At 53.3% G+C, this 16,128-nt stretch overlaps 1 protein-coding gene across 1 annotated transcript in view; it reads right to left on the reverse strand.

The window, feature by feature from the left end:
• Positions 1–14,767: 14,767 nt before the first annotated feature.
• sobpa (sine oculis binding protein homolog (Drosophila) a) overlaps positions 14,768–16,128 on the reverse strand; it is an 80,837-nt gene continuing 79,476 nt past the window's right edge. Inside the window, 3 exon segments of the mRNA XM_061261966.1 lie at positions 14,768–14,836; positions 14,838–15,857; positions 15,894–16,127. Of these exon segments, the coding sequence (XP_061117950.1) occupies positions 14,768–14,836; positions 14,838–15,857; positions 15,894–16,127 (1,323 nt within the window).

Below are 16,128 nucleotides of genomic sequence, written 5' to 3' on the forward strand. Positions count from 1 at the left end.
TAGCGTCATATTACTCCCGACAGATCACCATAGTGTAGGCCATAGTTGTGTTGTCTTTAGAAAAAAAAACTGCGAAGACCAGGGCTATGTCCCAAACAGCTTACTTGCCTTCTACTGAGTAGCCTATATTCTACAAGTTTCATGGGCAACCATTTTTTAAACAACTTGCAGCCAACAGACTACTCAATAGCAGGCAAGTGAGCTGTTTCAGACTGGTTCCAGGTGGCGAACAATCCACAGGTAACTAACTAGAGCGACACCTGGTGGCTGACTCCGAAAACGGACGTTCTGCACGTATACACAAAACTCCTGGCTTTCGCGCACGCGCCCGTGGAGTAGGTAAGCGTATGCATATATTTACCGGCCGAGTAGCGCCAGATTGTCACAAAAACACGTTGGGGAAAGGACTCCCGACTTCGTTGTCTTCATAGAAAGAAAGAAAGAAAAGGTTAACATGAATGATGGGGTCGCGCCGTGTTGTCTGGTTTTACCAGCTTCCCTGCTCGCGTGTTTTAACCGCAGAGACGAGTCCCGCTGCCTGAGTTTACCGTGCGCAGACACACCGCTTCCAGACAAAAGCGCTGCCGCTGGTATCATTGTTTGAAACCGTCTCCCGCGTCTGTCATGGACCGCAGCCACTACAACAGTTTCCAGTTTCAAGGCTATATCTGTCCGAACCGTCTCGCGGTTCGGTTACACCGGGCAAGGTCGCGCAGACACAAATATATCCACGCAAACTGAAAATCATATTTCACTAACTCTCCCTCGTCTCTACGATTTCCTCCCCCTAATTGTTATTGAGAAGTTTGGGTGCTGCCGTTTTTGAAAAACAAAAATAGTAATTGATTTAGCAATAAATTAGTTCATTATTATCGGTATTCATAACAAACTCAGACTGGATTATGATACGGGGAAGTTTAAAATAGCAGGATAACAGGCTATGCCTTTTGGTCTCTTAAAAGCAAAGCTGCATATGAAATTTCTGATTTCATAAGCCCTGATACAGAGATACAGCTGTACTATTTACATCTTTCATTACAGTCCAGGGGTCTGTGTGCGAGTATGAGTGTGATTCTGGAGGGAATACATGTGTTTATTAGCCACAGTGGACGTGCACTTTGCATCCACACTGTGGCCTGTGTTGGGATATAGGTGTTGGAGTGTGTGCGTGTGTGTGAGAGAGAGTTGGAGACTGATTAAATATGTAAGAGGGTAAATGTGATTATAAACAGAATAACAGGCACATGTGTGTAGGGGTGTGTGTGTGTGTGTTAGAGAGAGAGTCTGATTAAATATGTAAGAGGGTAAATGTGTTGTTTATAAACAGAATAACAAGCGTGTGTGTGTGTGTAGGTGTGAAATGTGAAGGAGTAGCCACAGAATGTTAGCAAACTGGCTGTCATGGCGACAGAGTGCCTTGTGGAGTGAAAGATCCACCTCTCTCTAAGAAAGGGGGGGGTGGGTAGGTGGTGTGTGGGGGGGGGGGGGTTCTAGGGTGCCGTGTGATGCAGGGGGGAGACATGCAAGGCTGAAGTCCGATACCCACCCCCCTCAGGCGTCACCGTCATCACCTCAGACTGCCACTCACTGAGATCAGCTCTCGCCCCTTTAACCCAGCCCAGTGGAACCCTCAGCCCTTTAACCCAGCCCAGTGGAACCCTCAGCCCTTTAACCCAGCCCAGTGGAACCCTCAGCCCTTTAACCCAGCCCAGTGGAACCCTCAAGAGGAGTGCTTTTGGAATGTTTTTAACTTCAACATTCTAAGTCAGTGTTCTAGAACTCCACTACTCTTAGCTACCAGCAGTGATTGTGACATCAGCATTAGAGTGTTCAGTTAAGAACATTTTAATGTTGAGTTACGATCCAGACAATCTTCTGTTAGCTGGCCTTGGTGACGACCTGCCGCCTCACAAATATTTACTTCCTGTTATCTCATGTTTAGCTCTCTGTTGCCGGGATTGCCTGACAATACAAATGCTTGTATTTTTTTTCCACCAGTCAGTTTTAAAAGACTGTGAAGCACCTAGTGTGAAGTACGGACATACAAAGGTGGCTGTGATATAGGGAGGACTGTGTGTGTGTGTGTGCGTGTGTGTGCACATGTTTGTGTGTGTGTGTGTGCTTGTGCATGTGTGTGTGCATGTATGTGTGTGTGTGTGTATGTGTATGTGTGTGCATGTGTGTGTGTGTATGCATGTGTGTGTGCTTGTGCATGTGTGTGTGTGTGTGTGCTTGTGCATGTGTGTGAGCATGTGTGTGTGTGTGCGTGTGTGCGTGTGTGTGTGTGTGTGTGAAGTTAGTGGAGGTGCCTGAGAGGGGCTGCAGCTGGGAGAATCACAGAGACAGAGACTCAGAAAAAGCAATAATTAGTGTGACACAGGATCCCCTTCCTGGCGTAAGTGAACCAGCTCCGAAATGCCTGACCGTCAACACGGGCCGGCTCCAGTTTCACCAGCGCCTCTGAGTCAACAGTCTCTAATCTGGCCACTGGGCTCAGGTTCCCCCGGCCTGGCTCTGACAGAGACACGCAGGAAAACAGAGGCCTAGAACAGGGGGAGGGTGAGGTACGGCAGAGAGTGAGGGGAGAGTGAGGTAGGCAGAAAGAGAGAGAGATAGAGGGAAAGAGTGGGGGAATAGAGAGAATAGGGATGGAAAGAAGAGGAGGAGAGAGTGAGGGAGAGGGGGGAAGAGCGGGGGAATAGAGAGAGGGAGAAAGTGAGAGAAATTGTGGGGCAGTTGAGAGAAAGGGGGGGATGGAGAGAGAAGGAGAGGTGGTGGTAGTTGAGGAGGGAGAGAAAGAAAGAGAGAGTGAGAGAGACAGAGCTGACAGTATTTCTGCGGGGTGACCGCTCTGCACCCTCTCGCCCTCCTGCCCTCCACACTCACTCAGGGAGGGGGGCGGTCGCCCACACCCCTGGGTGCCATGGGGGGGCGCCGGTCTGCGGGGCAGTGGCTCCAGAGCCGCCCCCCCCCCGGTCTGACAGCCATCCTTTTTTACCCCCCCGACACCTGACACCGCCGCGAGAGTCAAAGCCGTGCGATACAGATACAGTTTCCACCGCAGAAAGAGAGAGGGAGGGAGAGAGGGAGAGCGGGAGAGAGGGAGAGAGAAAAAAAAAAGAGGAAAAAAGTTCCAGGAGGAAAAATAAAACCTGCAGATGGACCGGGGTTTTGAAAAGGAGACGGCTGAAATGTGTAACAATTAGACCTCAGAGCTAAAAAAGCCAATTAAACTCGCATGAAACCCAACCCTTCACACAGGGGGGGGCGGTGGGGCTGGGGGTGGGATTGGGGGGTGCTGCAGGGTTGGGTTACATTTCACTTTGTTTTCCATCCAGAAGCAAAAAAAATAAAAAAAATAAAAAAAACGGCAGTACATGAACGATGGAGACAGGGAGGCAAAGAAAGGGGCGATAGTTGGAGTTTTTTTTTTTGGGGGAGGGGAGGGGTGGGGGGGGGGGGGGGTCCTGAGCCACACTGAATACAAATCACAGCAAAGCAGAACTCCTGTATCGGGTAACGGGGCCGAGAGCAGAAACCCACCCCGGCACGCTGTGCGCCGGCTGTGATCGGCTTCTACGTCTGTAATGATTGGCTATCGATAAAAAAAACAAACAGTCCCGTTTAGCGGGGAAGAAGCCCTGTCGGTCCTCCGGGCTGATATAAATGACTATCGGCTCATGGAGAGGTCAGAACAGTCGTCAAGCTGTGGACTGTTGAACGTACACATTCGATAAAATCACCGCCATCGATTTTTCACTCTAAGGCGTGAGTCGCTGTGCTTTTCAGAGCGAGTGGCTGGCTATCCTGTAGCTCATTTGGCCATTTAACAGTTACAGCACCCTAGCAATGAACTTCCAACAGGCAGATGGCAGCACACGCACAAAACCTTACCCTCAAACTACCTCACACTTTAGCTGTTGTCGTATTTTTTTTACATGACATTAATGGCATTTGGCAGACGCTCTAGTTGATTAGACTAAGCGGGAGACAATCCTCCCCTGGAGCAGTGCAGGGTTAGGGGCCTTGCTCAAGGGCCCAACGGCTGTGCAGATCTTATTGTGGCTCGGCCGGGGATCGAACCACCAACGTAGCGGGTCTCAGTCATGTAACCACTATGCTACAGGCTGCCCCGTAGAGGTAGAGGCCTCCATACTGGGTAAGTGGGGCAGGGTGGGGAGGGATTGGGTGGGGCAGGGTGGGGAGGGATTGGGTGGGGCAGGGCAGGGCGGGTGTTGGTCACCGGGACCTCGGCGTTTCCCCCTGCGCTCTTCCGTAACGCTGCTCTGAATTAAAATGGCCGCTCCTCCGCTCAACACTCGATTCAGTGCAATTTGTTTTGGCGATGCCTCAGGAGACGCAAACACCGCGCTTCAGGTTCTGTCTCCTGACCCATTAATCGGACCGCAATTACATTCCGTTTTTTAATGCGGAGGAATAAATTATAATACTGATAGATTCCATGTCTCCGGCGTTTTTTCCGCGGCGAAGAAGGCCCCGCCGTACCTACGCCGGCGATAAATCTCCGAAACAAATATTTGGCATCAATGATCTCGGCGGACACAAAAGGCGGGACGCGTCCGCGGGGGGGACTCGGGGGACGGAAGACGGAGGAATGGCATTTGGGAACAGGTGTCGGCGTCGTAAATCGTCGCGGAGACCGAGGTGCATTTCAGCGAACTCCTCCTCCGCTCTCCGTTCATCCGGCGAACACCCCGTGCTTCAGCAGCGCAGGACGGCTTGATTAATACTACTGCTGGCAGTGGCGAGAAAAAAACAAGCGGATCACCCCGAAAAAACGGCTTTAGACATTTTCTAATTAGGTTAACGGTTCTTAATGGAGTGTTACGGGAGATTACGAGTGAATTAAAAAAAAAGAAAAAGAAACGTCTGAACAAATGTCTGGAACTGAACTGGTGGGCTAATTGATTGACTGAGATTGCTTGGCTTAGCCCCAGTTTAGTGCGAACGTCGCAGAATGTTCCGGGTTTAGGCACGTACATAGAAGCTTCACCTCACCCCCCCACCCCCCCACCAGGCCAGCCCTGACCGACACAATAACACCACTGCATAGCCCAGAGATCATCAAATCAAGGTCCTCGAGGGCCGAGAACTGCTGCTTTTCCACCCTCCCTTTACCTGGGAGTCAGGTGAGCAGACAGTCTGGCCAATCAGTGGCACCGACTGTCCAGTTAATAACCCGGGAGGACAGAAAACCAGGGCTGGATTTGATGATCCCTGTGGGCAGGGCCCAGGCTGAGACTGGGGCAAAGTTCTGGTGATGTCACAATGCCGATGGGTGAGTTCTGAGCTTTGATTGGCTCAGGCCTTGTGGGAAGTAAGGCTGCTATTGGCCACTGTACTGTGAGAGGTGGGACCTCATGCAGGCACGGACGGTGTTGGACTGGATCTTTGCTGGAACACTGTAGGCATGGCCAAGGAGGTGACAATGTGAACGATGAACACAGGTGAGCTTTCTGGGCAAACAAATGATCAGGGGAGGATCGGCTGATCAATCTACAGTGTACAAACAAACGGTTTGAACTGGGATTTGATTTCTTCTTCTTTTATTCCTAAGTTTTCAGGGCCTTGGGGGTGGAGCTTACCCACAATGCACTGCTGCTACTTGCTGGTGAGATCCACACGAGTGCATATGAGTTCAGTTTTCTACCCTGTAGTCCTGGAGCCAGTGAATAGCGTTTTGTTTGATTGCACATTCTCTCTTTTCATACCATGAAAAAAAAAACACAGGAGCCAAACTGAGAGGTGATGGGGCCAGGGTGGGGGGTGTGGGGCGGAGTCTTCTCCTCCTGGCCCCGCCCTCGTTTCACACATCTGTCTCTTGAACCCCACCCCTCCACCCCCCCGATCCCGGCGAAGGGGGGGGGGCCTGGCGTCCCCGGAGTCTCCCCCAGGACTGAGCGCTACCCAGGTGTGAATGTCATCACTTTCTCTCTCCTTGTCGTTGTTTAAAATTCGTCTCACAGCGCCTAGAGAACCTCCCCCCTCAGATCCCCCCCTCAGATTCTTTTAAGTCTTCCAGGAGGGTTTTTGGTCTCCGGTTCGAAAAACAATCGCTCTGTTCCCAGTGGAGATTGGCGGAAGGAATTGGGGGAGGGGCGGGGGGGGGGGGGAGATGGGGGTTCTGTGTGTACCCTGGATCTGTAAAGAGGGGGGTGGGAAATCTGAGACCAGCGAACATTTACCAAGTTTTCTTGGCACTCAGTCAAAAGAGAAACACCCACAAATCTGTACTCGGGGCCCCCCACAACTTACCCCAGTCCACTGCCCCCCCCCCCCCCCAGGAGAGGGCCTGGGTGCACAACCGCACACCGGACATACAGTGTCAGAGAAATGAAAAACAAAACAAGAACAGTTTAACAGAGGGGAGGTGGGGAAAATGTCCCCTCAAAGTATGAGGAAGGGTGGGAGAATGTCTAGGCTTGGGCTGAAGAGGAGACACGAGGTGTCTGACACACAGCCCCCTGTGCTAAGTGATCTAGAGTTCCAGGCTTTGTGGGAGGGGAAGTTTTGGGTGTGGGGGGTAGAGGGGGGGCAGGAGGGCGTGGGGGTGGGGAATCTATCCCACGTTACTGTGCTAAAGCAGTGATTGCGAATAGAAACGATTGGCCGAGTGTCGAAAGGTCAGAGTTCGGGAGTTGGCAGGGCTCACGCGATTGGCCTTGGTCTGTGCTCTAGATTTTGGGTACCATGGCCGACAGAGCGGTTCCCTGTCCAATGGCGTGGCGAGGTGGAGCATTGCACGTGCTGGTTGGCTTAGAGAGGGGCGGAGCTTGGATGGGGTGGGTTGGGCTGTGGGTGGGGGGTGGGGGGTGGGGGGTGGGGGTGGGGAGCTGGTGTTGTCCGCAGTGGGGCAGGGCGTGGCACCGGGCGTGGCCCATCTCTCTTCATCCTGTTAGTGTGACGCTGTCTGTCAGCGGAGCTGGGAACAGGAGAGGAGAGAGAGGGTCAAAGGTCGCGAGTTTGAGTCGGGGTCTCCTGACAGAACATCTCCAGGGTTTCCTCTCTGCAGTGGAGCGAGCACACACTGTTTTTAGCCATAAAAGGGAAGGAAAATACCACTGAAACAACACAAAGCACAGCAAAAAAACTGACATTTCCCTTTGGGTTTTATGATTCCGATTCGCTCTTACATTCACGGCGAATCGACAGAAACAAGCAACAGAATCAGCAGAAATGGACTGTGTGAGGTGTGAGGGGTGAAACACTGTGAGTGTCTAACGCAGGGGATTATGGGTGTGTACTGGTCTCTTTTTGTCCCACAGGGAACCTCCAACCCACCCACCCCCATCTTGGGGGGATATCTTTTCTGAACATATTTTTGCCGCTTTCTGTTGTTGCTTGGCATTTCTCTGTTTTTTTTTTAGACAGTCTTTACACAAACGGCTGTGATCTGACATGACAGCAGCTGGCTGGAGCATCACCTCAGCTCCAAACACTCCTACAGCCAAAAGAACAGAAACGGACCCGGCCCTGGTACTGAGCCGTGAGGGACGCCTGCAGTCTCGCGGTGAGCTGTGCCTCCAGGACCACAGGATGTAAGTGGAGCCGCACTATTTCACAGGCGAAGACCTGCTGTTTCCATCATGACATGATAGATTTAAAGTGAATTCACTGCCTCTCAATGATCAAACTTAACAAATATGAGTTTTCATTTTACTTCATAACCTGCTCAAAGAGCAGGAAGAGTAAACATATAATTTCCTTTGAACTTGAAAGCATGCTTGCTTATTCGTCTTGGCCAATCATTCAATAGTAAATAAAATCATTCGATATTATGAGTACATTTATCGTCATACGTTACATGATAAAACCGATTCACTTCAAAAAAGGCCAATGAAAGCTTCCACTAAATAACGTTTGGTTACAAAAACGTATGTTTCATGTTTGTTTGTGTGAGTGTGTGTATGTGCATACATGTACATGAGTGTGTGTGCATGTGTGTATGCGAGTGTGGTGGACTCTGGGTCCCTAGACTAGATCATGGGGGTCAAACCCTAGTCCTAGAGGTCTGCAGCATCTGCAGCTGTTTTTGTGGTTCCCTTACAAACAACAGCCAGAATAGGTGTGTGGACATGTTAGTCCAAGGGTCTCAATGTATATCTGAGAAAAGCTAGTGTGGCAAGAGGCTTTCTTTCTTTCTGAATGGACAAAACAGCCATTCAACAAATCTAGGACTTGATTAAAGAGCTTGGTCAGTTGATTGATGGAATCGAAATGTTTTTGTTCTGTGCTGCAGTACTGGCTCTGATTGGACACCCTTGCTGCAGCCAATCAGCAGCATAAATTTAGCCAGCAACCAGCAGCTGCCATGGCCACCCTGCGGTGTGCGTGTGTAAGGGTGAAACTGGCCATAGGATCCTGGTGGCCCCGACCAGGAATGTTGTTGTGGCCCCGAAAGTGCTCCCAACAAAAATAAATCTTAAAATAAAAAATAAACTAGAATTTTGTGGCCCGGATGGCGGTTGTGGCCCGAACTGACTGCACACGGTGCGTATGCCAGCGGGCAGCTCTGCCGGGGTGTGGGTCGCGGTACTGCTCAGCGTCCGTTAACAGGCGGGGAAAGTGCCATCTAGCCGCAGCACGGCCGGCCTTTGATACCGCGTCGGGCTGACATCCGGAGGAGGGCGCGGGAGGGGGGCGATTCGGTGAACGGGGGGGGGGGGGGGGGGGGGGGCGCTGCCGGCACAAAGGCCGGTATTGTGCGTTCGCCATGGCAACGGGCCGGGCCGGTGTGGCTTACTCATGAAAGGGCGATATGTGACAGCGGCGCACTGAGGGAACGCCAGGGACCGTCTCGGTAACCGCGGAGGCCTCCCGCGCCCGAAAACCGACACCCCGCTGAAAAATATGAAATCGCAATTCCAGGGAATATGTGTTCTCGCATGACCAAAAAAACAAAAACAAAAAAAAAACAACACGCAACTGGATACGCGAGTTATGGAACACTCACAGTTCTGTTGCCGAGCGCCCCGCGGCGGCGCTACGACACGGGACTCCACTACGACACGGGGCATTGCTACGACACGGGGCATCGCTACGACACGGGGCTCCACTACGCCACTACGACACGGGGCTCCACTACGACACGGGGCATCGCTATGACACGGGCCTCCACTACGACACGGGGCTCCACTACGACACGGGGCATCGCTACGACACGGGCCTCCACTACAACACGGGACTCCACTACGACACGGGGCATTGCTACGACACGGGGCATCGCTACGACACGGGGCTCCACTACGCCACTACGACACGGGGCTCCACTACGACACGGGCCTCCACTACGACACGGGGCATCGCTACGACACGGGCCTCCACTACGACACGGGGCTCCACTACGACACGGGGCATCGCTACGACACGGGCCTCCACTACGACACAGGGCTCCACTACGACACAGGGCTCCACTACGACACGGGGCTCCACTACGACACGGGGCTCCACTACGACACGGGGCTGCGCTACGACACGGGGCTACGACACGGGGCGTCACTACGACACGGGCCTCCACTACAACACGGGACTCCACTACGACACGGGGCATTGCTACGACACGGGGCATCGCTACGACACGGGGCTCCACTACGCCACTACGACACGGGGCTCCACTACGACACGGGGCATCGCTACGACACGGGGCTCCTCTACGACACGGGCCTCCACTACGACACGGGGCTGCGCTACGACACGGGGCTCCGCGCAGTTGTAACACGCGCCGTTCACATGCCAAGAAGTACGAACAAGGTTCCACTGCGCGGTAAATAAACGATGTGCGCCACATTTACGAAAACAGCGACACGTCCTCGTGGATTTTTGATTAGTTTTAAGATTGAGTGCTTTTTTACCACAGAAGAAAAAACTCTCTGGGTCTGCCAAGGAGAGGGGAGGGGGGGGGGGGGCGGGAGGCTAAAAGCAGTTAAACGGCCCCCAAAGCTTCTCGAGTCTTCTCTCTCCTTCTCCAGTTTCTATAACAAAATCATGTGTCCCTTTCCCCAAAGTGCCTTCACACCCCTCTCTCCTGCTCACATGTCTTTCGCACTCCTCCCCTCCTTCTCTTCAGAGGGGTCTGGTCTCCAAAACGTTGGGCCCTCAGGAGAGCCAGCAATCCAATAGTTTTGTCCGTGTGGACAAGCAGTCGATCAGACAATAAATAATCCTTTATTTATTCACTGTGCAGCGATGTTAATAATCACAACAGCTAAACAACAACAACAACAACACACTCACCACAGACACACACTCAGTCACTCACTCACACTCACTCACACACTCACACACTCACACACACACACACACTCAGTCACTCACACACACTCACACATACACACACACACACACTCAAACATACACACACACACAGTCACTCACTCACTCTCTCACTCACTCACTCACTCACTCACTCACTCACTCACTCACTCACTCACTCACTCACTCACTCACTCACTCACTCACTCACTCACTCAATCAATCACTCACTCTCTCAGTCACTCACACACACTCACACATACACACACACACACTCAAACATACACACACACAGTCACTCACTCACTCTCTCACTCAATCACTCACTCACTCACTCACTCAATCACTCACTCTCTCAGTCACTCACTCACTCACTCTCACACACACACACACACACACACAGAACAGGAGCCTAAAAGCCGAACTAGTTTCCTTTCAGAGACGAGAGAAACAGGTCCTCCACCTCTCACCGGCGGGTAGCGGCTGTGGGGCACATCTGGGTAAACCCTCTGAATCACACACACGGTGTCACACTGCACTGCATGGTAAAAAATACCCACGTGTCTGACAGGATGTGTGCTCCTGGCCAGGGGTCACCACTCCACACACCCCCCCCCCCCCCCACCCAATTCTCGACCCTCCCCCACCCCACCACTCCACAATAATCCGAACTCTGTGCTCGCACCCGTGCGGTGAGATCGTGTTACGCGCGACGCTCTAACGTACACAAAATAAAACCATGGAAATGTGAGAAGGAACGCCAGTATTTCCTTTACACTGAAACCCTCCACTTTGGCCGGCTCCTTAGTCTGGAGAGCTTTCTGAAGACTTTCAGCTAAAAATACAGATGACATTCACTCTCCCCAAAAAAAGAAAAAAAAAGAAAAAAGAAAAAGAAGGAAAAGAAATCCTGCAGTTAAGCAGCGACAGAGAAAGGTGGATTTTTAAAGGGTTAAAACCATGCTCTGTGATTACAGAGACACGAGTTCCCTGTGGCTTTTACTGGCGAAACAATCGTGACTTTGCATGAAACGGTTGCTAAGGGGACGCGTGAAACAAACTCAACAAAACTGACCAAAGCCCCGTGAAACTTCCGAAACTCGGCACGGCGGGGAACGGTAACTGGAACCCTTTCGTGAAACTTCCGAACCCGAGCGCGGGAGGGTGGAAGGAGAATTCCTCGGAACGTCGGGGAGCGGTAACTCGAACCCTTTCCCTCCCAGAGCGATGTGATAAAAGAGCCTGCACAGAAGGTCACGGTCACGCCTCACTGCACCGGGGCGTCCGATTGGTCGGGCGCAAGGTCACGTGACTCAGGGATCCCATAGGATTGGACCTAAGAGCTGGGGGGGGGGGGTCACAGATCATCAAGGACATCTCGGTAGCAGCTTTGGAAGAAGCGGGGAACACAGGAAGTTGAAAATAGAGAAAATATGACCCTCCTGATAATGAGTGGCGGGGGAGGAAGAGGAGGAGGAGGAGGAGAGGGGATTGGGAGAGAAAGAAGGAGACACGTGACCCCCATCTCACAGACGAAGGCCTCCCTCTCATGTTTCGCTCTCTCAGGCTCTATGCTTTAGGACCCACTCGGACCGAGCTGTGTAGGAAGTGACTCCTGTCCCGTCCCAAACCCAACACCGCTCCTCTCCAGTTCAAATACTCTCCCTTCAGCCCACAGGCTTCATCGACCCGCCTGGACCCCACCCCGAAATTCTCCAGTCCACACTGCTACTGTCTGCCAGAATAAAGACCCTGCTTTTCATACACACACACATCTCCAAGCACACACGAACACAGACACCCACACTTATTCATCACCAAAGTCCAGAGCTTAGAGATGCTAGTTTGATGGTGCTTGTTTTGTGCAGTTTGGCGGTGTGTGTGTGTGTGTGCGCCCAGTAGTCCACCTCAGGAAGATCACTAAGATTGTACTGCACCCAGCTCCAAGACACAAAGGTGCCAAACCTCTTGCGCTCTTCTCTAGCAGAACAGCTGAAGAACATAGTCTCTGCTGGACACTGAGGTGAAGATCAATCAATGACAAGTGGTCCTCCCTCAGTGCACCACTATCCTCTGCAGAGCACAGATCTCAATACATTACAGATACTTAGCTCACGTTTTTATCCAAAGCAAATGACAGTTCATTACACTAAGTAGGGGCCAGTCGCCCCTGCAGCAATGTCGAGTTGCTCAAGGGCCCAGCAGCTGCACAGATCTCATTGTGTCTGCATTGGGGCTTGAACCACCAACCTTCCGGGTCCCAGGCAAGCACCGTGGGCTATAGGCCGCCACACAAAGCAGCACTCAAGAGCCCATCTTCTGTGGCCCTCAAATGGAAATGGAAATAGCAAGACCAAAGGAGAGGGTCAATGTGCTCTGCAGCATCTGCAGGATGAGCGGTGGATCTCCAGAGGTCACAAAAGGCAACCCGATGGTGACAAATACAACATGCAAAATGTTTAAGACGCTGTGAAGACCATACAACCATACCCAATAACCTTCTCTCTCTCTGTCCCCTTAGAAGTGGTGATGGATCACCCCCTCAAACTAAGATAGTCCAGAGATCCAGAGAGCTCTTCTGAAGCTGTCCTAAACCAGGCAAATCCTCAGTCCTGGAGGAGCTGCCCACTCTACCCATCATCCAGAGCATCGATCTCCCACCTGCCTGCACCGCTATTAGGTCACAAAAAATAATAAAACTCCTGGACCGGATTCCATCCCCGCCGAAATCCTGAAGCAGGGGGACTACCTTTTTGCGCCAGAGCAGTCTACCTGTTCACTGCCTTGGTATGGTGGCAAGAGAGCATCCCCCATCAATGGAGGGATGAAAAAATTGTCACCATTTCTAAAAGGGGGACAGATCCATCTGTGGCGACAGTAGGGGCATACAACTCCTCTCAGTCGCTGACAAAGTCCTGGCAAAAATCACCACTGACTCATGAACTTCATCACTGAGAACCTGCTCCCAGAATCCCAGTGTGGATTCTGAAAAAAAAAAACTGCAGGAAAAGTGTTGGGAACAAAACAAACACCTGTTCATGGCCCTCACCATCTTCCTCCAGTGTGTTACAACACACCTGTACAAAGACATGGAAGATGAGAGTCAGGTGATCCCGGACTTAGATGGAGGTTTCAAGCAACAAGGAGTTACAACGAAGCTACAGTCTGTATGCATACTTCAGCTCCAGTATGCCGACAACTGTGCTCTTGTGGCACATTCACCAGAAACCATACAAGCCACTCTGACAGCTGCGATGAGGGTAAACAGCAGGATGTGGTATAGACTGCTAACAAAAACACAAACAGAGGTCCTCTGCCAGTGGTCATCAGATCCCCACAAAAAACTACTTGTTCTCGCCATCTCAGATTCCCCACTAGCCATTCTAGTACTTTGAGTACCATGGTCGTATTCCTCTCAGAGGAAAGCAGCATTGACCAGGACGTCCAGAACCGGATCAGAGAGGCCTCATCATCACCTTTGGGTGACTGTGGAAAGGAGTCTTTTGTAATAGCAACCTGTACCTCCACACCGAGGTCGCGGTCTAGCAGGCAGTATGCATATCCACACTTCTCTACGGTTGTGAAACATGGGCACTCTACAGCCGTCACTTGAAACATCACATTCATTTGGCTGACGCTTTAATCCAAAGCGACTTACAGTTGATTTGACTAAGTAGGAGACAATCCTCCCATGGAGCAATGCAGGGTTAAGGGCCTTGCTCAAGGGCCCGACGGCTGTGCGGATCTTATTGTGCCTACACCGGGGATCGAACCACTGACCTTGCGGGTCCCGGTCACGTACCTTAACCACGACACTACAGGCCAAAACAGCTGAAAGATTCCTCCAGCGCATTCTTAAAGTGACTTGGCAGGACAACATGCCCCACTCTGAGCTCCTACAAAAGACCATAGAGCATAGTGGCGGTCATTATTCACTATTGACATCCGGATGCCAGCTGACCACCTGTCACGAACGATCCTGTGTGGACAATTGCAACTGGGTCATGACTCAGCAGGTGGTCAGGAAAAGTGGCTTACAGACTAAAGAGCTAAAGACTTATCCCTAAACAATAAACCATGCCACCCTGGAGACTGCCACTGTGGATCGTTCCACCTGGCGGAGACTCCATCACCAAGGAGTGCAGTCATCCGGGGACAAAAGTGCACAACATCACTTGCCAAAAAAGGCAGAGATGAAAGAAGCTCATGACTGCACCTGCCCTAACAGGTCAGGACTTCCTTTTGCCCGGTCTGTCTTAATGGACCCACAAGAGTGGACCAAAGTAACAATGGACTCCACCCTAAGCAAGCCTTTGTGTGAGCACATGTGTGTGTGTGTGTGTGTGAGTGAGTGTATGTGCGTCTGTGTGTGTGTGTAGGTGTGAGGTGGCAGTGCCCAGCCCAGACACAGGATTGCATAGCACCAGGGGGGACCCCACCCCCCCCCTACCCGCTTTGCATGGGAGACCAACCTTTTCTCCTTTTTTTTGGCCTCTCATTTGTTCTGATTGCGAATTCGCAGGCACCTCCTCTTTATGGGCGGCTGCTGGTCGGTGGCCCCGGGGGCCGGACAGGGGCGGAGCCGCGATGGCGGTCTTGTCGCTGGGCTTGGGCAGGGCCTGTATGACGCAGCCGGCCTTGGGCAGCAGCGGCAGGGCGTAGGCGTGGTCGTCCTCGTTCAGGCACCCCGGGTCCTGCTTGTCCCCACCGGTCCCGCCGCCACCACCCAAAATGGCGGCAGCCGCCGCGGCCTCCTCCGCCAACGACGACAACAGGGACTTCTTACCTGCGTCCCGCTCCGCGCCCGAGCAGTTGTTCTCCTTCACCGACTCCAGCTCGCTGACCGCCGGCTCCTCGCTGGTTGCTGCGGCAACGCCGGTCACCGTGGCGCCAGCGGTGACGGGCGTGGGCCTCCGAGCGGGGTCTGGCGAGCGGGTGCCGTTGACGATGACGTTGCACGGGGCGGAGTGCGCGGAGTCTGGGGCGGGGGGGTGTTGGGCGTGGTGGGGCAGGGTGGGCGGTGGCTGGGGCGCGGGAGGGGAGGGCGGCACGGCAGCAGAGGGAGGGGGGCAGTAGGCGGGGTCCCCGCATGGCAGGGGTAACGATAGGGTAACAGGGTCCTCTGAGTCTCTATGCTCCTCCCCTACGGCTGAGGCTACACCCCCTAAAACTATGGCCCCGCCCCGCCCCGGCTCGCCCGGGTACGCCAGGCTTGGCATGTTCTGGGGCTCAGGCTCCAGCTTCACCTGCACGCTGGGCGCCGCCCGCTGGATCACCTGCTGTAGCCGCGCGCGGCGGCCCATCGTCAGGTCTATCACCCCGTCCTGGGGTGGGGCCTGAGGAGAGGCCAGGGCGGGCAGGGGGAGGTGCAAAGGCAGGGAGAGGCGGGATCTCTCGGGAGTCTCCGACTTCACCGTCAGGTCCACTCCGTCAGTCCTGCACTGCTCCGGCGGCGTGGTCCTGGAGAGCAAGTGTCCCGACACGCCGGGCGAAAGGTCGTTGGATTTCGGGGGCCCCTGCTTGGAGTCCCCGCTCTCACCTCCACCCCCTCCTCCTCCTCCCCCACCTCCTCCTGCTCCTCCTCCTCCTCCCCCCGCTCCCCCTCCTCCTCCCGACGAGGCTCCGGGGGAGAACAGTCCGGGGCCCTTGGATTCGCCCCCTTCCCTCGACGCGCTCGGGATGGTGTCGCCGTTGTCGTGGCGATCGCCCGAGGCCTTGGGGCTGAAGGGGATGGGCACGGGGATGGGTATGGGGACCGGGAGGGGCACGATGACCGGGTAGGGCACCAGCAGGGTCGGCGGGGGCACCAGGGGGGCGAGGGAGGGCACCCCAAAGTTCATGACGGGCGGCATGGGG

Source organism: Conger conger, chromosome 1, assembly GCF_963514075.1.
Source record: "Conger conger chromosome 1, fConCon1.1, whole genome shotgun sequence".
In the NCBI taxonomy this organism is placed as follows: domain Eukaryota; kingdom Metazoa; phylum Chordata; class Actinopteri; order Anguilliformes; family Congridae; genus Conger; species Conger conger.